Genomic DNA, 23,158 nt, shown 5'->3' with positions numbered 1-23,158 from the left:
GAAAAAAGTCTACTCCATCAACCATAACAATACATACTCTCCCTACTCCATCAACCACTACAATCCATACCCTCCTCCCCAAAATAGCCCTGGTATTCTTTCAGATCAGAAATTACCAGTGTTTTCTTTCACAAGACATAGATGTTTCAGAAAACACTACTTACCTTCAGAATTTATCGCTAATTCTTATTACGTTCTTTTTTTCCCCATGGACATGCTTATTTATTTTTTGTTTTTGTTTTTTCACAATGTGTATTTTTTATTATATTTTTGACAAGCTTTACATAGTTAATTAGGGTAAAAAGGTTCAAGGGCTATAGAAAGTGGGTAAGACTATCATTTCCATATTGTTTCCTTAATGTTTACAGGGGGTATTAAGGAAGAAGCCCCACCCAATTTCCCACCCTCCCCAGGTCCTGGATGTAGGATATGCTCCAAGATTCTTGCTCAAGTGGAGTGGCTGCCAATCTTGCCACTCCAAGCACAATGAGGTCTCTGAGGAATTCACTGATTGACATAGTCCATCATAGGGTCTCCGTTTGCCCAGTATTTTGCTGCCAACATATAGCTGAGTTGGTTGGTTGACCTGTTTTGTCTTCTCTCTTTTCTTGGTTAGGGTTCTGGTTCCAGCATTTCGGTTGGGGAGATCACCAAAGAAACTTTGTCTGAGGCATTCCCAGACCAGATTCTTGTATGTTGTAGCAAGCACAGGGCCTGGCACAGTCCTTCACTATGATCAGCTGATGGTTGCAATTGCTGGGTTGGTTCTGTTTTCAGCCCCAACTTGCACTGGGAACAATGGGTGTTGCAGTCCAGCCTGGTTCTGCCCAGCAAATACTCAGCCCTCGCATAAAGCAGTGGGAGCTGCAGCCTAGTTGGAGTGACCCACAATAACCCCCACCAGGCCCACCCCCTACCCTGGTTTGCCAGTATGTGTAGCAGTAGTCCAGTCTGTCCCACACCCATTACACCCCTGCCCCTGTCCTGGTTTTCGTGCCATCCCGTGGAAGTGGTAACCCAAGAGGGAGGAATCCACTATTTCCCTCACAGGCCTCTCCCACTCCCAGATTATGCACTCTCCAGGTAGTTCTGTGGTTTGACTTGACAGAACTAGCCCCAAGTGCCAGCTTCTGCTGGCTGATGCTGTGGCTAAGCCCAAACAACCCTCACCCACTCTAATTTTGTTTGCACCAGTAGGAATAATCTGCCTGGCCTGGCTTTTCCCTGAACTAGTCCACATGAGGCGCCCAGGTGTTGTAGCCCAGCTTAGTCTGGTCTGTCCGCATCCCAGCTCATGCTCTCCAGTAGGAATAGCTGTCCAGCAGGGAACCACCCCTTATTCCACCTGCCGGCTCTGCCCCTTCCCTTCCTGGTTCTCACGTGTGCTGGTTGGGCATTGCAGTCACATCGGGTACAGCAAACCTCACCTTGGCATTCCGTATTGTGCACTGGTTTTTGTAGCAACCGAACCCGGCTCAACCCACGCCTGTTCTAGTGCTTGGATTTGCCAGTGGATGACTTGAACTGATTCAGCTTGGTCTGCCCTGACCCATGCCAAATGTATGCCAGTGGGTAACTTTCCATGGCCTGTTCTGGGATGTTGCTTATCATGTTTCTTGCACTTACCTGCTGGGTCTGTGTCCTCCAGGAGTTTCCCAGGTTCCTCCATCAGAATGTCTCCCAATGCCAGATTTTGCACATACCAGTGGGTCCATGAACCAATCCTACTCAGTTCACCTCCTTTCCTAGCAGGAACAGTGGCTTTTCCTGAATTCTCACTACTTTCAATGTACCACCTCTTAGATCACTAAGCTGTTCCCTGTAAAAGTACTGAGCTGCAAAGACACAGCAGTTCTCTACCGGCCTATGAGGATGCAAGACGACATGAGTTCTGCAAATGTGAACAACCAGCTTTCAAGAAAATCCTCTCTGCTGAAGAGTTCAAGAAGTACTGTACTGGAGTGAGGGTTTTAGCTTTTTGACTTATAATTGCTTATAATTGCTATGTAGCCATTTCTAATGTTCTCAACAAGTTACACAAATAGATTTTTTTGACTTAAGTCTGTGCAAGGTTTTTATCTCAATCTTGCACAGGTCATCACGTAATTCACTGTAATTGATACATGTGTTACACCATTTAGAGAACATGAAATGGCCTGGAATTGTATTTGTTAAATTTTATAATATTTTAAAGTTTTTATTTACTTGTAGTGAAGAAATATTCTCACTGTTTTGGGACTGCAATACTACAGAATGGGTGGTATAAGCAATAGAAAATCTGTTAGATTTCTGAGATCAAGCTGTCAGCAGATCAGTTTCTTGTGCCATTTGGCTTCTAGCTGGATAGCTTCTCATTGCATCTTCTCATGGTCTTCTGTGTCTGTGTCCTAATCTTTCCTATAAGAACACCAGACATATGAGTTTGTTTCACTATATACTTCTTTTTAAGGGCCAGTCTCTAAATACAGACTCTGATGTCTTGGGGTTAGAATTTGAACACAAGTGTTGGGGGTGGAAATCCATCCCATCATAGTTTCAAGGCAGAAATTGTGGACAATCTGTGTGTCAAAATGCGAAAATAATGTTAAAATTCTGGGGAGAACTGGTGGGATCCTTTCCTCTAGGTTCTGTTTGTACTGATGTTAGGCAAATAAGTTCTGTTGTTTGTATCTATTGTCTTTTTTTTTAAAGATTTATTTTTATTATTATTGGAAAGGCGGATATACAGAGAGGAGAGACAGAGAGGAAGATCTTTCGTCCGATGATTCACTCCCCAAGTGAGCACAATGGCCGATGCTATGCCGATCCAAAGCCAGGAGTTTCTTCCGGGTCTCCAACGTGGGTGCAGGGTCCCAAAGCTTTGGGCTGTCCTCAACTGCTTTCCTGGGCCACAAGCAGGGAGCTGGATGGGAAGCGGGGCTGCGGGGATTAGAACCGGTGCCCATATGGGATCCCAGGTGTGCAAGATGAGGACTTTAACCACTGCGCCATCATGCTGGACCCCTGTATTTATTGTCTTGACCAGATCGACTACAACACATTTAAGAATGAAATTGAAAAGTTGTATCTTTCGTAAGTGATTGTAAAGAACCACTATTTGTAAAAAATGATACTTTGTTTTAATAATCATGATTAAAGTAGTATTTTCTTCTGCTACACTCTAAAAAGAATCTGCAGTTGGGGACAGTAGTCTAAATAGCAGCAAAATAAAAAAAATATTTTTCTAATAGTTATTGTGGGGCCGGGGCAAAGAGGTCACTAAGTCAATAAGATGGTGATTATCAATTCAGGTCATTGGCGGGCAAGATGGCAGCCAAGGATAGAGCCCTGGACATCAACCAGGGCAGGAGTCACGTAGCTCCAAGGAAATACTGATTGACCAGGGCCATTTTGTTCACTTACCCCTGGCCTATGGGAGGTGGCTTCTGCAGTTGTTCTCCTAGCAATTGACTCCTAGTTTCTCCCCTCCTGGAATTTCCAAAATTCCTGGCCTGAGGCTATCCCTTATCCTATATAAGAAATTGGATTTCCCCAACAAATCGGAACTGCTTAGACAGAACCCCTGTCTGTCTGTCTGTGTCTGTCACAGGCCGGGAGGTTGGGGTGGCGGGCAGCAGGCTCATCCCCTCCGGCAACAAGGTACCAAAGGAATCTGTGGGGGAGACCCCGCAAGTTTGAGTTATAAAACTGCTCACTGAAATGATGAGGGTCTGCATTATGCTCAGTGAAATAAGTCAATCCCAAAAGGACAAATACCATATGTTGTCTTTAATATAAGGAAGCCATTGTGCAAATTGTAAGTTCAATAACCCTTTCCATACTGTTTTGCTGTATTCTAGGTATTTTGATTTTTTTTATTTCATTTTCATTTCTTCCAAATGGTTTCTTTTCTCTTGTGGAATTCATCGCTGGCTCATGGATCATGGTGGTATCATTTTACCCAAAGGCTGTTGTGTTTTCTTTCTGTCACTCATGCATTGGTTATTCAGTGGAGCGCTTTCTCGACTCCATGGTGTTTTAATTAAGTTTTTTGTTGTTTTAACTTCATACCTGTTGTTGACTTTGTTTCATGGCTTCTCATTTAAGGGAATGTATAGTGATGGTGTAGTAGATACTACCATATCCAGATGTGAAGATACAATGCAATATGCATCCCTACTTCTGAATCAAAGATGGACTCCCCATAAAACTGTTGGACATATCTAAACAATGGGATGCTGGACTGTCTGACATTATCTATATCAGCAACGTTGGGGCACACTTAAATAACAGATTGATGGAATCATGACTTCTTATGAAGGACTATACTGTCGTAATAATATGGGGAAATCAGTTGGCAGGGTGATGATTTGCAGTGGTGGGAGGGATCCCAGACGCTATGCAACTATACCATAAAATTCAAAATAAAAAAAAAAAAAGTTGAGCTTCTGTTTTGGTAACCTGTGTCTGAAATGTGCCAGTTAGTTTCCATTATCAGTTGTGTTCACCATGGTAACTTCAATGAAAGTTTTCTATCAACATTTTTTATTCTAAACACATTTGTAAAGGAAGGAATGCTAACCTAGTAGGAGGGGGTGTGTGGAAAGAAGAGTATGATGCTTTCCTGGTGATTGTTGTGGGTGGCAATGAAATGAGCGAATGATGAGGGGATAGAATTCAAGAAAAGTTTTGTTTTGGGCCAAAAATTTGAGTTTTGAGGTAGAAAAAAATACTTGAAATATGATAGGGAAAATTTTTATATTAATAAGTGTTCTTTATTTCAGACCTTAAAATGCTTAAAAGATTTGCCAATACAAATACACAGGCTGCTATGAAGTCTAGATAAAGCAAGTTAATTTCTCCAGGGTCTCAATACAATTTTCTTGTATCTGTATTGGAGACTTGCTATGGTGGGAAACTGAGCATGCCATCAAGTCTCCCTGAGTTCCAGGAACTTCCTCCCAGACCAATGCAGAGGTGGCAGCATCAACTGTGAATCTTTAAAAAGTACCAGTGATAGAACCCTGGAGGTTATGGTTTTGTTAGACTAAGTGACACCCAGATGCAGATTCTGCTTTTTAAGGATCTGAGGCTCTATTAATATGTAAGTAATTGAGAGTCACTGTGGTTTGTTCTCAAATGCGCCTTCCAAGTCTACCATCTGAAGGCATTTAGGTACAATTTGATTTTTGTAGGACTTTACTCTAAAAGGCATATCAACTGAAAGCCTTTGCCTTTGAATTTATGCATCTGGGTGCACAATTCTGGAAAGAAAATCATTTGTTTTTAATTTAAGGAACCTAGTTTCTTTACATCTGTTTAACCCATTCAGTATCTAGAACCCCTCCCTAAACCCTTATCAGTGTTCAGTGCAGAAGAAATATTTTTAAATTCAAAGCATATTGATTCTCAAGTACTATTATTACTTAAAGGTCGCTTTAAAGGTTAAAGATATTAGGTTCAATATAATTTTATATGTATGAAAATGGTCATGAAAACATTTACAGTGATATTTTGAAATAGCTGCACAAGCCCTTTGGTGTGGTAGTTGATTTTTCCCCTTGGGTTTTCCTCTTTGACTACATAATTTTAAGTATTCTTTTGAGTGTTCTGTTATCAGACTATAATTGCTTCTACCAAAGGGGGCAAATCATTTACTCCTTAAACCGAGGGAGAAAACCTCCACCACTCTTGTCCCAGGCTCTTTGACAATGGTTGAAAGAGAATGCAAAAGGAGGGAAAAAGAGCAGAATGTTCTAGCAAAGGATTCTTACATACTGTTACAGCCACAAAAGAATCACTGACGGATACCTTTGAAGTTTCTGGCTTATTGTTTCTCAATAAGTGAAAATACTTTTCAGTATTATTGCTTTCCATAAATTGTGACTGTCACTGAAAACATAAACAACCCCAGGCCTCAAATGCTGTGGTATCAAATGTGTGCTTAATTGTCATTCCACAGTGTAGTGCCGGTACTCCCGAAAGCCTATAAATCATCATCAAACAAGAAAATCAAGCAATTAAACTCTCTGACCTGGATCCGATCTATACTCTCTACCTTCAGCAATAAAAAGGTGTTCGTTCATACAGCTACTTAAATTCTCTAATAATGAATGTGGATCAAGAAAATGATTTGCTAACGCTTTTACAAACACAGGGAGTAAGAGAGCAGATTTCTCCCCAATCACATATGCCAAGTTCATTTGCTTTCAATAGCTTGGACAGAAAGCCAAAGCTGACAAACACGGAAAAGGATGATAAAAGTATTACTTGGAATACATTAAAAAGGACCTCTGCCTTTCCCAAGTTGCATCTGTAGTTGCAGACTCCAGAGTAGTTTTCAAATCCAACAGTTTATGGTTAGTTGCTTTTTATCATTAATGATCACACAAAACACAATTATTTAGAATGCAATACTTGTTTTAATATTCATAGACTTGAGAAATAATTTGAATTAGAAATCAGTGTAGGATTCTGAATTAGCACCATCTGAATACAGGAAGACTAAATATGTGCACACATTAGTTTTATTAACATACGTAGGTACATATACTTATTGTACTTGTAATAGTGGCTTTGATGGTCCCTTCTGAAAGGGAAACCTCTTCTGGTTAGTTGGCTGGGCATGACACTGGTTGAACGCCTCTTAATTCCAGGGCCTTGGCAAAATTAATCTCCAGTGGTTTGCCAGTGCCTTTGGTGAGCCTCAGGGACCGGATACATCCTCGGAACCGGATGTTGGTGGTCAGGCCGAACTGGTTGAGGTCATCTGAAGAAAACAAACCCGAAGCTGAGCTTAATATGTTACTGACCTGAATGTCAACAAGTTTCAAAGTCAGCTGTTAGCTGGAGATTAAACTAAAACCTGGTCTTACATAAACTTAGATTTTTTTTTTTTACCTTTACTGATGCATTTGTAGAAAGTTCTTTTTAATTACAAAATTTGTAAACATAGATTTATTCCTTTTACGATATTAAGCGGACTATTCGCTTAAGAATAAAAATTTACTGTTCTGACAAACTGTTTCATTAAGCATCATTTTATGGATTATCAAATACTTCTAATGGTGAATTAGGACATGGATTATTGCTGAAATTTAAATAAGTATTTGTTTGAAAGACAGAGTGACCCAGAAAGACAGAGGTGAAAAATGGAGAGACAGAAACATCTTCCATGTTCTAGTTCACCCTCCAATCATCACACAGCAGAAGCCAAGAGCCAGGAACTTCATTGGGTTCTCCCGTGTAGGTGACAGGCAGCTAAGAACCCCATGTCCGCTACCTCCCAGGGTGCACCTGAGAGGGCCTCACTCACTGTGTCACTTTGCCTGCCCCAGGGCCTGGATATTTAAAGGTGACATTTTTTAAAAAATTTTTTTAAAGATTTATTTTTATTGGAAAGGCGGATATACAGAGAGGAGAGACAGAGAGGAAGATCTTCCGTCCGATGATTCACTCCCCAAGTGAGCCCAATGGCTAATGCTGTGCCGATCCAAAGCCAGGAGCCTCTTCCGGGTCTCCCACACGGGTGCAGGGTCCCAAAGCTTTGGGCCATCCTTGACTGCTTTCCCGGGCCACAGGCAGGGAGCTGGAAGGGAAGCGGGGCTGCGGGGATTAGAACCGGTGCCCATATGGGATCCCGGGCGTGCAAGGCGAGGACCTTAACCACTGCGCCATTGTGCCGGGCCTGATGACATTTATTTTTAAGATTAAATTTCAACATGTGGCATGGAGGCCCACATTAAATCTTTCTTACTAAAGAGGTTGGCCCTTTTTATAGCACGCCGATAAGAGAGCAACCAGCAGTTTATTTTATAGACTGTACAGTAAGAAGAATATGATCTCATTTGCAAAATGTTGGCATTTATCGTGATTGAAGCAGGTCTTCTTTGAACACCAAGCAACACCTTCGGGGAGAAGAGGTCTCAGTGGTCCCTGTCACATTTGTGTCTTTTGCTCTGGCACTCACCACAATGTATCTTCGCTGTGTGACACATGTGAGGGAACACTTCAGGAATCTTGTGATTACACTGCTAAGAGTCACTTGGCATGTGCTTCACAGGTTGACCACTCTTCATGAGCACTTTAGGTGATTCTGTGGTTCACGTGGTATACTTAATATGTGGCAGAAGGACTCTGAATGCAGATCTATTGCTTGGGCTTCTTTGTAATAGAAATATAACCTCTAAATAATCTCTAAATAGCCTAAAGGGGGAATTAGCTATGTCTAACCCGATGATTTCCAGAACATGAGGAAATTAGTGTTACAGCTTTTTATGATTCCTCTGGTATATTAATATTAAGTGAATAAGAAAGAACACCAGCTTTGGTCTTTACTAGTGTTAAATGCCTCATATCTTTTATAAGCCAAATTCATTTCCTCTAGTCCATATCTTCCACAAATGGAGTTTTGGGAGTTGGCACGAAAAGATCAGTCCCAGGTTGTTTTTGTAAGTAATGCACTCATTTGATATCCTAGAAATTCCACAGAAAGTTATTGATGGGATTGGGAGAAGATTCTGAAGCTGCAAAACAAGCACACTGCAGCACACATTCTTGAACACACTGACGTGTTGATGTTTTCAAAGACAGGAACAAGAGAGCATGCAAATCCTTGCTATTATAGCCCACACTCACCTGGGAAACCTCCCACAAACACAGGGTCGTTTGTATCGGTGGAGGTAGATGCAGGGTTAGGGCTTTCCGCTTCCACCTGGTTCCCATCGACTGTGAGCACAATGCGGTGTTTGATCTTGTTGGCAGTGACTTTATGCCATTGTCCATCACACAAACGCCCTGGGGTTCCCGCATCATAGATAGCAGTGAATAAGCCAGCACCATTGTCCACATGAAACATCAGCTAGAAAGTAGGGAATGGAACAGGTACAGGTGACTTGATTACAGGGTCTTTATGGTGGCTCAAGTGGCTGAAATTCTCAGGGCCCCATGATCGCTGGCTGGAATCATTTGAAACAAACACTGGGGTATCATAAAAAAGTTTAACAAGTGTACGAAGTTAAAATATAGCTCTAATCATTAGACATTTTAAATTATGTTCTTTGCTTTTCGCTTTTCAACATTTGGGGGATTAACTGGCAAATGGTATGAAGCTGGTGTTGCTGGAAGAAAATTTGGTATCAGGTGACAAAAGAAGCCTCTAGCATCACGAGAAAAATTTCCCCTTAGATCTCCTTTCAGTATAAGAGTTCATAGTGACCCTGACAAAATACTCTTAAAAGCTGTTGTTTGAGTGGCTCATTATTTCGGTCAACAAATTCATTTTAAAGTTTTTTTTTCTTAAATTAACCGTTTGATGTTTTAATTGTATTTTTTTTTTCCTGCATGGATTTCATTTTCCATACAGATTGGGAGTTACATAAATCACTTTTCTGGGACATGTTTCATGTTGCAGGTGCCAAAGACTTGAGCCAGAAGGCCAGTTAAATTCCCAACAATGAAGAACTTAGATTAGAAGTTCTTGCTTAAATGAGAACAATCTGTTTTCAGTAATGTAGAAAGGCCCCTGAAATTTGAGATGATAGAATTCTTTTGAAGTTGATGAAGAAAAGAAACATATTGAAATATTAAAAACATCAGTCAATTTGGGAACACGTTTTGAAAAAATATGAAAAGTCAAAATAAGTGAAAAGTTTGCAACCCATACGGGGATGTAAATGGAGTGAGGAGTAAGCACAGGATTTTGCATGACACCTGACAGGAAAAGTGACTGGTTCGAAGCCTGTGGGGAAATGAAGCTTACTTGCAACATGTAAAACAAAGTATACATTGAAAATATGGCACAACTATGAAGTACTGGTTATTTTATTTTTTTACCTCTAAGCCCTTTCCTGTTTTTTTTTTTTTTCTATGTTTTCTTGCTGCTCTGAGTATGGTTTGAAGATTGATGGGAGCAAGGGAAGCCCGTTTTGGGTCACAATGTGTTTTTCTTTTCAGAAGGCCAACAGTGCTCCAAGAATGGAAATATGAACAAAGCTGATGTATCATTGTTATTTAATAGCTAGAGAGGAATAGACTTATCTGGTTTTGCTTCCTCTTCTGAACTCATGGTAGGAAGTACACTTAAGCAGATCCTCACACTGCAGGTTGCTGGTCTTAGCAAGGCAGGGGTTTCAGAGATGCTTAGAATTCAATTATCCATTGTAGGCAGAGTGAAAAAAGCACTTCCATGAATTAGTTCTTTCCCTCTTTTTGAATAAAGTATCTGGTTGCTTGTAAATAACATTTGAGAAGCTCACATACTATCTGGCTGACTTGACTGCTGAGAATATCCTGTCCTGCTAAGTGGCAAGCAGATCACAAATGAGCCAAACCTTCTCTATTTTTCTTTTCCACTGGAATTAGCCGTTTCCTAGACTATATGTTCATCATTGTGCTTATGGCAATAGTTTAAGATCTTGTATTATAAAGTCATTTGGTCTACCAAGGGTCAACAAGTCAGTTTTTTGTAGAATTAGCACATATAAAGTATATGCTGGTTTGCATAAAAGAAATACTGGAAACATATACAAATTGAGATAAACCAGAAGGATCAAAAACAGATTTGAGGTTTCTGTCAACAAAAAACACAGCAGGGCTTCAGATTATAGTTCTTCCCATATGGACAATCCCGCAAAATGCAGAAGTGTCCACAAGTGAACACTCACCTTTTCATCGAGCATCTCAATTCCCATCCCGTCCATTTTTTGACTGCTGATTCCCAGAAGAACTCCAGTGGTTCTTGTTGTGCGGAATTCAAATTCTATAAGAAGATCCAATCCCACTTTGAATCCACCAACTGAAAAATTAAGATTTAAAAATGTATGAAGTAGAGTACAAGAATCTTAAATTCTCATCTATATGAGGCAGTATTTGTGCTACATTAATATGCATGCTGTCTAATTATAATGAGGGTTGTACATTTCAAAGCTACCTATGGCTTATTTTTCAGCAACAGTTATATCCATGACTTATTTTCCAGGTAGATTTTCCTCCCAGAAAGTAAGTTTTAAAGGAAAGAGAGTTTCTATTTCCCATCTTTATTCCTGTCTCTAGTAAAGTAATGTAGCATGTGATGGAATTTTAATTTATTTGTTGAAAAAATGAAAGGATTGACTCGGAATCCCTCAGCCAGGTAAATATGAGATGTCTCTTACGGATTAAGAAATGCTTTTCAGTGATTATTCAATACAATTTTATTGGGGTACTTGAAGTGATATCATAATGGTCTGAAAGGATTAAGCATTTCTAAATTGTGTTAACAGACAGACTAATCATAAGCATAATTTTGTTAGGATGGATCTGGAACATAGATTTCTTCAGTTCATCCGTTTATTCTCTGTATAATTATCCATATTTGATTTATTGATCTGTTTCATCTTTTAACTAGTGCTTCAGACATGACTCAGGAAAAATATTAAGATGCATTTAGACCACATCAACTGCTAGAGAAGGACAAAAATAATTTTTCTTATGCCATTTAGTTATTAGGTAATAAGGGTAATAAGTAAATCTTTTGTGTAGCCACAGTTGTCTCCATTAATGGATGAAGCCTACTGTGTGAAAAACGTTCCTTCTGCTCATCCCCTTGATGGATTGGGGTGAGCAAAGGTGAATCTGGAGCAGGTTTCAAGAGCAAGGGTAGAAGTTTCAGTCTATAGGATAAAACAGGAACAAGGAAATAAGACAAGAGTGACCAGATGGCCGTTGGACTGAGGACTTAGAAAGTAAAGACACTAATAAAAACTCGAGGGATTGGGTGACTTGAGAGCTTTTGAGAACAAAGATACCAAAGGCTAAATTGAAATAGTATGTTTACCAGCTAAGTAATCTTCTCTACTACCCACCCACATCTTACGAGGCTTTTATTATGGTGCATGTTGATGAGATGGCAGAAATTTGGAAATTGGGGATGTGGTTAATTTTCTGGATTGGTGTGATCCAGAACCAAAGGAACCCAGGCAGTCTAGCAAGCTAATCCACCAACTGCAGATGCCAAGGTCCAGGTCAAATTTGTAGGCGAGAATGCTAGCCATTTGTGAATCCCCCAAATGTTGGGAGATTCTGGACTCTCACAGCACAAGCAGTTTCAAGATTTAACATATCCTGTGTCTTCTGTTTCTGCAAAGGTAAGGTTGTATTGAGAGGTCTTCCTGTTTCAGCCCTACCAGTTATCCTGGGAGTGCTTAGCATTTCAACTTAATTCTAGCTCACATGTTTGTTCCTCTGCAAAATATTTTGTGATTTCTGCAACCAAAATTAAACACTCTTACAAATACATACAGGATGTAGCTTGCATGTCTGTTAGTTTTGAGATACTTTACTTGTCATGTTTGAGCAAGTAGAACCTTTAATATTGATATACGTATAGGTAATCCGTGTGTGTGTGTGTGTGTGTGTGTGTGTGTGTGTATTCAGACTTCTATTAGGCAGAGAGAAGTGTACCAATCTGCTGGTTCATTCCTAGATGCCTTCAATGGACAGAGTACAGACTGAGCTCGAAGTTAAAACTGGGAACTTTGTCTACTTGTCCCAAGCATACAGAAAGGCCCCAACTATCTGAGAGACCAATACTGCCTCCCTGGGTCATTTTTTGCTTCTAAGATCTTATTTTTCTTGGAAAGTCAGATATAAAGAAAAGAGGAGAGACAGAGAGGAAGTTCTTCCGTCTGATGATTAACTCCCCAAATGGCTGCAAGGGAGGTTGCTGAGCCAATCTGAAGCCAGGAATCTCCTCCACATCTCCCACATGGCTGTAGGGTCCCAAGGCTTTGGGCCATCCTTGACTACTTTCCTAGGCCACAAGCAGGGAACTGGATGGGAAATGTAGCTGCTGGTATTAGAACTGGCACCCATATGGAAACCAGGTGCATGAAAGGCAAGGACTTTAAGCACTAGGCCACTGCACTGGGCCCTGCCTCCCTGGATCTTAGCCAGGAAACTGGAGTCAGGACCCAGATCAGCGAATTGAATCTTGGTATGTTAATGTGGTCTGGAGGCATCTTAATGACTCAACTAAATGTTCTTTAAAATGATATGTTTTTTGAAGGAAAAAATTGTCTTATTTACTAGTGTGCTATCCTCAATAACTTAAAGGTATTACTTTTTCTACTGAACAATTGTCTATGAAGATCACAGGACTGAATACTGCTATCTTAAAGTATGTTAACATTAGTTATATTGTGATTAAGTAGAAGTTATTTCCCATTTTTCTTTCCAAAGTATAAATTCATGACTAGTGATCTACATCTATATTAGGAAAGAAAGCGAGGGTCAGCTGCCACACATAGCCATGAAAAAAGAAATGGACATGAGGATATGTGCATTGAAACTGTGTGTATTGGCGATCATGTGGCAGGGCCTGGCAAGGAACTGATGAACAAGACGTGAAAACCATTCTCCTGTCCAGAAAGGTAGTTGGAGAACTGGAAGATGGAGAATGAAAGAATCTAACACACAAGGCTTTTTGCAGAATGTTGTTGATTTTGCTATTATCTGCAGAGAAGAGGATGGCATCAACCTACCCAATAAGCTTGACCTTTATTTCTTCTATTGATTCTTGGTAGACATTGACACACACATTTAAGAGGCATTATTTTATTAATTTCTATAAGTTTATTTCTGGTTTACATTAAGCATGTGAGTTAGGAACTTGGCAAATTTTAGCAACAAATCAGTATTTGTACCTTGACCACAAAAAACAGGAAAGAAATGCAGGAGACTCACTTGCTCTGGCAAAACCGGTTCCGTCAAAGTACGTTCCCTTCTGAGCACGTGCAAAACACGTCCCCACGTGGAAGCTGGAGGTTGGCTGCTCCAGATCCACAGGGGCCTCTGCCATGTGAAGGTTCCGGATGCAGCCATCAATACTGTAGGTCACCTGAGTATTGGAGACAGAAGGAAGCTTACATTTGATCAAAACTTTAATATGGAATGCAGTCTTTTTTTTTTTTGGTGGGATACACCATGCTTGAGGTTAGCAGGTTGTTGTTTTAGGGCATCCCTGGAATCCTGCTGGGTCTGTTTTACCATCCCAGGCTTCCCAGTGCTAGGGAAGATGATCTTGTGCTTCCCGATGTATCTGACTTAGAATATGAGCATTCTGGTATTGCAACTGCTCTGACACTGTTTCTACACTATGACTGTTCTGTCACAGGGTTGCTCCTGATTTGACAGAACTGTTGGTTCCATATGAGTGTCAAAACTTTTAATTATGTTCCTGATATTATATTAATAGAGTTTGTTACCCTTAGTATATGTGTGTGTATATATACATAATACACACATATATACATAATATGCAGTCATAAAAGGTTTCCAATTTCTACTGGAAAAGTTAATTATGTTTGGGTCTATACTTAAAGAAGTAACTGCTCCTCTAAGAAAAGACACACACATATAAAACTTGAAAGTTTGCATGAAACATTTAGCTTTCAAGGAATTCAGAAATAACACACCATGCTGTTCTCCATTATATTTCATCTGGTTTTAGGAATTTAATTACTTCTGTCACTGTCACTAGAGAGACTTCTGATTTTGATGCACCAAAATAGCACATCAATAGCTGGGAAAAAAGTCAAATTGATGATCCACAGAGGGGCAAAATGACGAGAATTATAACTAGATGGGCAACTATCTTTGATGAATGAAAAACGCTATCCAGTTTTGATATGAGCATAGAAACCCATTACATTTGTGTTAAGTGTATGTTCTGCTGTAATCTTTGCTTCTCAGAACAATGAGTTCCAAGGCAAACCAGGATACACAGTCTGGCAAAAAAAATGCTTAGTAAATATTGATTTATAAAATTGAGGGTTCTAAATTCTGCATTGAAAATTAAATAACTATTTTGAACACTGCATCTCCACAGTTCACTAAATCTCTAGACTTGAAACATTACCATAAGTACCATCTTTTGTTGTTGTTGTTCTACAGTGCTGCCTAAGTGCATCTATGTACTCTTCCAAGCACTTTTGCCATCTCATTTCAAGGTGGGCTTTTAGCCTAAAGTTGCTAAACCTGCAGCTCTTGTAGGGGAACCTGGATTCAGTACCAGGTTAAATCCCTGCTAATGCTTATTCTTTTGGAAAGCAGTGAGTTAGGCTCAGAGTAACTGGGTTCCTGCCACCCATATGGAGACTTTGATTGTTTTCCTAGCTCCTGGCTTCAGCTTGGCTCAATTTTCACAATAGCACACTTTCATTATACTTAATAGGTAGCAGATAATTGGGTCCTGTTTGTTGATCCATTCTCTTAATCTATGTCTTTTGATTAATTTAGGCCATTTGTGTTTCGAGTTAATACTGAGAGGTTGCGATTTTGACCTGCCATGCCTGTGTATATGTGTGAGTATGTGTATATGTGTATTTGTGTGTGTTGGTATCTCTGTTGAATTGTCTCCTTGTGTGGACCTTAGTAAAGCGGTCTTTCCATTTGCCATCTTTGACTATGGCTTGCATCCTTTCTTTCTGGGTTTAGCACTTTCCAAAGGAGATCACAACTATTAGTACAATAACAGCCTCATTTCCTTTCTTACAAGGTGATCAATGGTAGGCGACCAATGCTTACTACAACCCGCTACCCACATCAGCACATGTATCATGCAAATCTGTGTAATTCTGTATATGCTTAGAGTACAGTTACGTACCATACACTATCATCAGTCACAGAATTCCCACTATCTTGGCACACTATTCCAAATCAGAAGATCCTTGGGATCTCCACAGGCCCTTGAGTCTGCTCTGATTTTAGAAACGACAGAGGTATTTCCAGCATGAGAAATCTGTGAGCGCTCCACTTTGGCAGCTAGTGCTGCAACTCCCCTCAGGGCGTGTAGTCAGGTAGGGGTATGTGAATACCTCACAGTTCTTGATATGAATGCCTGCTGCAGCCAGGCCACCAGCCCAGCAGCCCAGACTCAATGCCAGTGGGAAATACAAATTTATCATCTAGACAGAACTACCTAATTGCATGTGAACTCAGAGAGCCAGGCACCTGGTGGAGATGCCCTAGCCACTGTGACTTTGGGTGATCTTACTCTGGTGGACTCTACTGGATGTCCCTTCTCCCACTGGTATGGGTCCTTTCTTGGAGAATGGCGGGGGGGAGTGTACTCTTTGCAGCAATGAACTGTTAGAATCTCTACCCCCCACCCCCGCCAATTCTGGCTGTGGTTTGAACCTAGAGTCAGTGTGGTTCACAAGATTCTGCACCAGAAAACATTGTGGCTCTGGCTACTGCAGCTGCTGCCACCCCTTTCTGGATCTGCCATCTTCCTAGTTCCCTGGTGTGGTGTCTCTGCTAGCTTCCTCATGAATATACCACCCACATTGCTCCATGGTGCCTTTCAACCCTCTGCAAAATTTCCTCTGTGAACCTGGCTTCAACTCTTCCCTAGGAGTGTACCTCCTTTGTTCCTCTTTCTCCAGCCCTCCCTGGTCAAAATCAGCACAGCATTCCATATTCAGATATCTTGGTGACTAATCAAAACACATACACAAGTAAATGACTCAGCCAGATAATTTAGGCAACAAAGAAGCCATCAACACTTACTGGACCAATCCTTCGGGTAGTGTAGTTGATGGGTAATCCACCAACATAGAGCATCCCTACAACATCCAGGATATCTGCCTTCTTGGGACTGATGGTTCTGTTAGAAGCATCATCTACAGAAAGAACTCCTTCTTGCTTAATTCTTGTGATCTTTATCTGCAAAACAGAGGAACCATTAATGCCCATCTTGAATTTAAAAGCTGCAGCATCTAAGACCTACTTTTTTTTAATATTCCAAAAGAGAAATAGAACAAGTGATAAAGTGCATGGTATTTGTGTACCTCACAATATATATGAGAGGAAAACCTATTTACAAAATATGTCAGACGAGGTATTTTTTTGTGGCTATCATCTGCAAAAGAACCAAATTCTTTTCCTGGATAAATTTTCAGGTGAAGTCTGTGCATGCTTATTGTGAGGTAGGGATGTTGCAAGGAAAGCTGCAGATGCATAGCACTATCATGAATTAGGTGAGCTAAAACAGGTTAAAGGGTACATTTGTTGATCGAGTAAAGCACAGCTTTGGATCTGCTATATCCCACGAGCTAACAGGCTCTTCTAGTAGAGAATTAAAGAGGACCAGGGCACACTTGAAGCACTGCTGTTCCTGCGGTGTTGATTACCACACAGTCAAGAAGGAAGCTGGTGCTGGTAGAGTGAATCACCTGGTGGGACAGAATGAAGTGAGGGGTCTGAACATTGGCTTGTGCATAAAAATCTGACTTTTGGAAAAGGAGTATATGAATATCTGACTTTTGGAAAAGGAGTATATAAGCCTGTGAACTGGTGGCATGCCAATCATGTTTTTTTTATTATTATTTATTATTTTTATTATTTTTTTCATTGGAAAGGCGGATATACAGAGAGGAGAGACAGAGAGGAAGATCTTCCATCCGATGATTCACTCCCCAAGTGAGCGCAACGGGCCGATACTATGCCGATCCAAAGCCAGGAGCCTCTTCCGGGTCTCCCACGCGGGTGCAGGGTCCCAAAGCTTTGGGCCGTCCTTGACTGCTCTCCCGGGCCACAGGCAGGGAGCTGGAAGGGAAGTGGGGCTGCCAGGATAGAACCGGCACCCATATGGGATCCCGGGCGTGCAAGGCGAGGACCTTTAACCACTTGCGCCACCGCGCCGGGCCCCAATCATGTTTTTAAAATGAATTGGGATCGTGATTAGAGAAATGTAACAGCTTATTGTATGCTCTCTATTCTGCTCTGGGAAGTGTTCTTTTAATACCTACAAAAATAAAATCCATCTCTAATTTGGTTTAATTATGGCATTTACATGCTTTTTCTTAATCCAAGGCTCATTGTGGCCCAACAATATGTCTTTCTTTTCTGTCATGTTTATTACACTATTAGCTAGAGCTGAGAATAATCCTTAATGAGGGCTTTTCACTAGCAACAGTATTGCACATCACAAGCTCCCAAGTAAGTACCAAAATTCCATTCCTTATTTCCAAGGTAACCAATTGGTTGATGTTGAGTTTATTGGGTATTCTTTTCTTTCGGGTTCGTTGGCTTTCAACATAGTGTGACAAGTCCAAGTATTTTAATACATCAAATTTAACTTAACAATCTCCTGATTGGCAAATATTTTATTGTTCTACCTAGGAAAACTTTACTTAATAAGCAATCACAGGTGCAGAGACAAATTGTGAAAGTTTGTTTCAATTGGGAAGTATATTATCTATTTATAGTCCTGCCAAAGAGGACAGTAGGCTGGCAAAGGAGTCGTCTGTGTACATAGTTGTACCACTTTCCACGTGTAAGGCCAGCATTTTAGAAGTTGTTCCAAATGACTGTCAGTACAAATGACACCTTAGAGCCCTTTAAACATGAAAGAGCAGAGGTTCCCAGACACTGGGTTCTCACAGATCAGTATGCTGTTGGTGGAAGGTGTGGGTAGTTGGTCTGAGATCTGTCTTAGCATTGCTAACTTTAAGAGATCCTTTGGCACCTTAAACAAATATGTAACCTCAGACTGGATCTGTTCCTTTAAGCTGAATACATAGACTTTGATATGAATACACTGTTGTCCGTATTTCTCAAAGCAGCAGCAACACATTGAACTGCCTGCTTCTTGTTTGTAGACACATGTTTTGGAACCACAGACAAAAAGCAAAGAATGCAAATGTAAACCCACCTACTTCCATCACACTTTCCAAGGCTGAGACAGTTGTTTGAGGTACTTGCTTTATTTTTAGCTGGAGTTAGATTCCAGCAGCACCAGGGTCAGTGTCTGCATTTGTTAATCGGTACTGGCACCAGGGGAGTGCCAAAGGCTGCCATGTGGTTTCCCACTCCTACGGTATTGCCAACTTTCCTGGCATCATTACCTTGTGCCACCGGCCATCATTGATTTGGGTGGGAATCATGGTGCTGGTGTTCCCACTGCCCAAGTCATAACTGAAGTAGGGGAATCCATTTCTTAGCTGTACTGTAGCAAAATCCGCATGATTGACTCGAGCCATATAAAAAAGCAAGCCTGATTCAGCTTCTGTTCGAACCTCCAGCTCAATTGTGAGGCTGTAAAATAAAAACACACAAAGAAAACCAGGATATGGGCATGTTCCTGAGAGAAAGCGGAGTGGTACCCAATTGTGGATATATATGCATAAGATTTTGTAGAAGAAACTTTTCTACGGCTTCCAAACTGGGTACAATTGGCTAAGACAAATGTAAGTTCTTTCCTGCCATTCTCACTGAATTATTAAAAAAAAAACTAACCTCATTAATGAATTAAATGAAGTTGGTTAAGTATGAAAACTCAGTTCATATTTTTTAGCTCTTACCCAGTGTCACTGAAAATACATACCGGTTTTTAACTTTGGTGTCATCAAATGCAATTGCAATGTGACTATTTTTTGAAAGACCAAATTGCTTGCTCCCCATCAAAAGATCTGGCACTGATTCTGCAGCACAAGGACCCTGTAAAATATCAAGGAGGGAAAAAGAGGTGACAATGGATCAGTTTTTCCAAGACAAAATGCTGCTAATTACTTCTTCTCTAGTAACCTATTATCCACGTATAGCTGTAAGTTCCTTAAGAATGAAATCCATCTTTTCTTTATCTCTAGTTTTTACTAGACATTAGGCACTTACTACTCTGTGTGAATTACTTTTCTGATACCACCTCTTTGAATTTCTAAATAAATGTATTTTCACTTTCCTGTAAGGAAATTCATTGTTGTTTCTGAGGGGACTGGAATTTCCTTTTCACTTGCACTTCATTTATGCAGGGCCATATTCTTGGGAAACTGAAGCAGAATGACAAGCTAGCCACCCAGGGTAGTAAGAGTAGAAAAATTGTTCCTTCTTGCCCCCCCCCCCCCTTTTCCATCTCACATGGTATTACCCTTCCACTTGAAGGTTGTCATGAATTTAGACTTTCAAGATGGTGTATCAGAACCTGCAAGTCAGCGCATTCAGGCCTGCAGCTAGTTGCTAGGCAACCTAGCACTTTTTTATTTATTTAATATAACCCACCACATGCCATTTCAACTGCCACTGTTTAAAGATCTGCTTCCCAGGGTATTTAAGAGGGACAGCTAGGTGCAGGGCTGTGCAGTCACTGGGTTTAAAGCTTTACGGTCACTATCTCACTTTTTGTAACAATTTTCTACAAGCAGCCCTGTGTTTGCATTTTGCATGGGGCCCTACAAATGGCATAGTCCGTCTGTCTAACTGGAACATATTTGGCCACTGTAACACACAGCTCAGTAGATAATTAAGACTCCTTGAATGACCCATACTCCTTCTCCTGTTCTCTATTTTCACAAGGTAGTTGGATGTGCAGGTGGTTTACAATGCCATTTAGAACATGCAGTACTTGAGGAAATAAATAACCGAGACATTTTCCCCAACACATCTGTTTTTGAGATCTGCATTTAATAGCTCTGGATTGGGCCATAGCCCACGGAGCACTGACTCAGCAGGGGATCCTGAAACCCGAAGCAGGATTTTGGTGCAGTGTCTTTCCAAGTAGTCACTTTGGAGGCAACGCATCTGCAACACAGTCACTGCACTTTCAGTGGAAACGCCTAGCTGCCTTTCCTCCTGAGTGTGGTCAAATGGAGCCCTGTGCCACAGCAGGTAAAAGGCTTCAAGTGGTGGGAAATGCTCTAAAATTGGGCTTCCTGCAAATGTTTCCCTTCTGCTTCCCAGGAGATCGTCGGCTATGAAGGGCAGACTGTGACTGGAATGCACACAGCTGTGCAAAAAAACACAGTAGGCAGGTCAGGAAAATGCACAGAGCTGTACCTTTCTTCTTACGGTGCCTGCAGAATGAGCCCGAATGGAAAGGCTGTTGTGACTTAATGCCTTTCAATGAGGCTATTAATAGAAGTACGATCATTTATCAACTTCTCATGCTATTTCCTGTGCAGATGACCATCTCAACAAACACATGTAGCCTTCAGTCTTCAGAAATCACTAAGAGGATCTTCACTGCTAGGAGTCCACTGAGGGCACAATTCCACTAAGGCATCCCTAAACTCACTGCTTTGAAAACTGGAGGACTGGAAAGGTCAATATATACACAGGGGATTTGTAATAGTAATGTATTATCAAAGAGAAAACTAACATATGGTGATTTCCATATTGTCGTGTCAGTCACTCAGATACAATGCATAAATATTAATACTAGACTTAATTTAAGTTTTTAAATGATCAAAGTGGAGGTTGTAAAGGTGACATATTTTGTTGATGGGGGCTCTATGTTGTACAGACCCTTTGTCTTTCTCTTCCACAAGGCAGCCCAAATACCCTCATGACTTTGCTTGTAGGTAGAACAGGCAGGAGTTTCTATAGCTTGCCCTGAGCTGAGCAGCAACTCTTGGTCACATTCTGTTGGGTTTTCCGCATGAAAGAGGTCTGGCTTAAAATAAAGGGAACTTTTGATCAGAAAAGAGGTGCTTTGTCAAGGTCCTTTTTAGATAACAGGACACATTCACTTGGAAATTGGAAAGAAACTGAGAGCTGGGAGATCCTTTCTTACTGTTGTGGAGGGTGCACCACAGGGAGCTGAGAGAAGCAGTGGTTATAAAGGACATTCTCAGCTTGGCCACTACAGAAGGGTGTAGTAACCAACCGTTGGTAACCTCAAGATAGACAATCGTGACGCTATGTTCATTGTTCTGAAAGGTTATCCAAATTGATGTTTACCATCATGGATTTGCAGTAGGATTGATATTAATATTGCTTTAGTAAACATTCCCTTCATAAAATTGGCTATTACAAAGTTCTGAGAAGTGTTCATGTAAGGTTTTTGGATTTAATGGAAAGAAAACTCTGACTTCTAACATACTAACATTTTGGTGCAACTGAAAATCCTTCCTCATTTCATTAAAGGCAGGACATATTGTGTGTTCCATGCACTGTTTTCCCTAGGTGGAGTGGAACCAAGTCAGATTTGAGGATGGTATGGGGCAGCAATCTCCCAGCATGTTGCTGCTGATGCACTTTTCCCATTATTCTCCCCACATCCTTCGAAGAGTGAAATCGCTTATTCTGAAGCTCCAGCTTCCTTTATACCCCATAACACTGAAAATAATTCTTAGCAACATACTCTCATTCTTGGATTACTCCCTAAAATCCTGCAAAGATAAGAGCTGGACCAGACCAAGCCTAGGAGTGGATAATGGATACAGGTGGGTGGCAGGGACTCCATTACTTGCACCATTACTTCTGCCTCCTGGATGCACACGGGAAGGAAGATGGAGTCAAGAGCAGCATCTGGACTTCCGCTCAGGCATTGTGATGGGAGACAAGGGTGATCTGCTGCTGCTTGCTTTGTCACATAATAAGGAGAAATGTAAGAGATAGAAACGGATGGAATAAAGTCATGTTGTCTATAAGCATGTTTTCAACCCTGATTCCCTATGAAATCTAGCTAAGGAACAATAGGTAGGAAAGAGCTGATAAGGTGATTTTAAAAGACCATTTAAAGAATGGTCATTGCACAATTAATCTTTCCCTTCTAAGCTAATGTGAGCTTGAGAGAAATAATCAACTTTATGCACATGATGTTTTACCTATATTTTGGAAATACCGGTCACTGAAATTTGTTAAAACAATAAATAAGTCAGAAGCTCAAGAGGCTCATCAATCTCAACGTGTTACAATTCTGCCACCTTGTGGGGACTGCATGTATGCAGGAGGAAGAACAGCGTATAGAAGGACAAGATGTTCTTTCTCCTGATTGGTCTCTTCTTGGCACGTGAAAAGTTACAAGCAGACAGAAGCGGAATGAGAAGTGTAGTGCAGTGGGACACCTATTGAGGGAGCAGTGCTGTGGCTGAAGGTGATTCCAACAGAAGCTGTGCTTGGGATCCATAGGGAAGTGAAGAATACAAAAGATAGGTCAGCAGCGAGTGCAACACCCTGTTGCTCACACACTGCCACTCATTTCAGGTCAGAATGAAATGGCAGTCATTTCAGACTCCTGTTTGGTGACTGGCAAATGGAAATGATTTATTGTTTGCAAGGTAGCCTGTGATTTATTGGTAAACATCTCTTGACTTTAGATAGGTGCAGAGCAGAAATTTAACTTGTATTTATCAAAACTGGAGTCTTCGTTCTTGAAAGTTTTAAATGACAAATCACCATCAAAACTGCCCAATTTTCTTTT

At 40.8% G+C, this 23,158-nt stretch overlaps 1 protein-coding gene across 1 annotated transcript in view; it reads right to left on the bottom strand.

Moving 5' to 3' along the window:
* Window positions 1-6,490: 6,490 nt before the first annotated feature.
* The window catches only part of LAMA2 (laminin subunit alpha 2), a 421,382-nt gene continuing 404,714 nt past the window's right edge, over window positions 6,491-23,158 (bottom strand). Inside the window, exons 59-65 of the mRNA XM_040965651.1 lie at window positions 19,346-19,458; window positions 18,867-19,056; window positions 16,528-16,683; window positions 13,702-13,855; window positions 10,644-10,774; window positions 8,617-8,839; window positions 6,491-6,748 (exon numbers count right to left, since the gene is read on the bottom strand). Coding sequence (XP_040821585.1) covers window positions 6,591-6,748; window positions 8,617-8,839; window positions 10,644-10,774; window positions 13,702-13,855; window positions 16,528-16,683; window positions 18,867-19,056; window positions 19,346-19,458 — 1,125 coding nt within the window. The 3' untranslated portion in view covers window positions 6,491-6,590. The remainder of the gene's footprint in view (window positions 6,749-8,616; window positions 8,840-10,643; window positions 10,775-13,701; window positions 13,856-16,527; window positions 16,684-18,866; window positions 19,057-19,345; window positions 19,459-23,158) is intronic.

This window comes from Ochotona curzoniae, unplaced genomic scaffold (assembly GCF_017591425.1).
Source record: "Ochotona curzoniae isolate NIBS_2020 unplaced genomic scaffold, NIBS_Ocur_1.0 scaffold_3890, whole genome shotgun sequence".
Classification (NCBI taxonomy): Eukaryota; Metazoa; Chordata; class Mammalia; order Lagomorpha; family Ochotonidae; genus Ochotona; species Ochotona curzoniae.
This window is presented reverse-complemented; position numbering and strand designations above follow the sequence as displayed.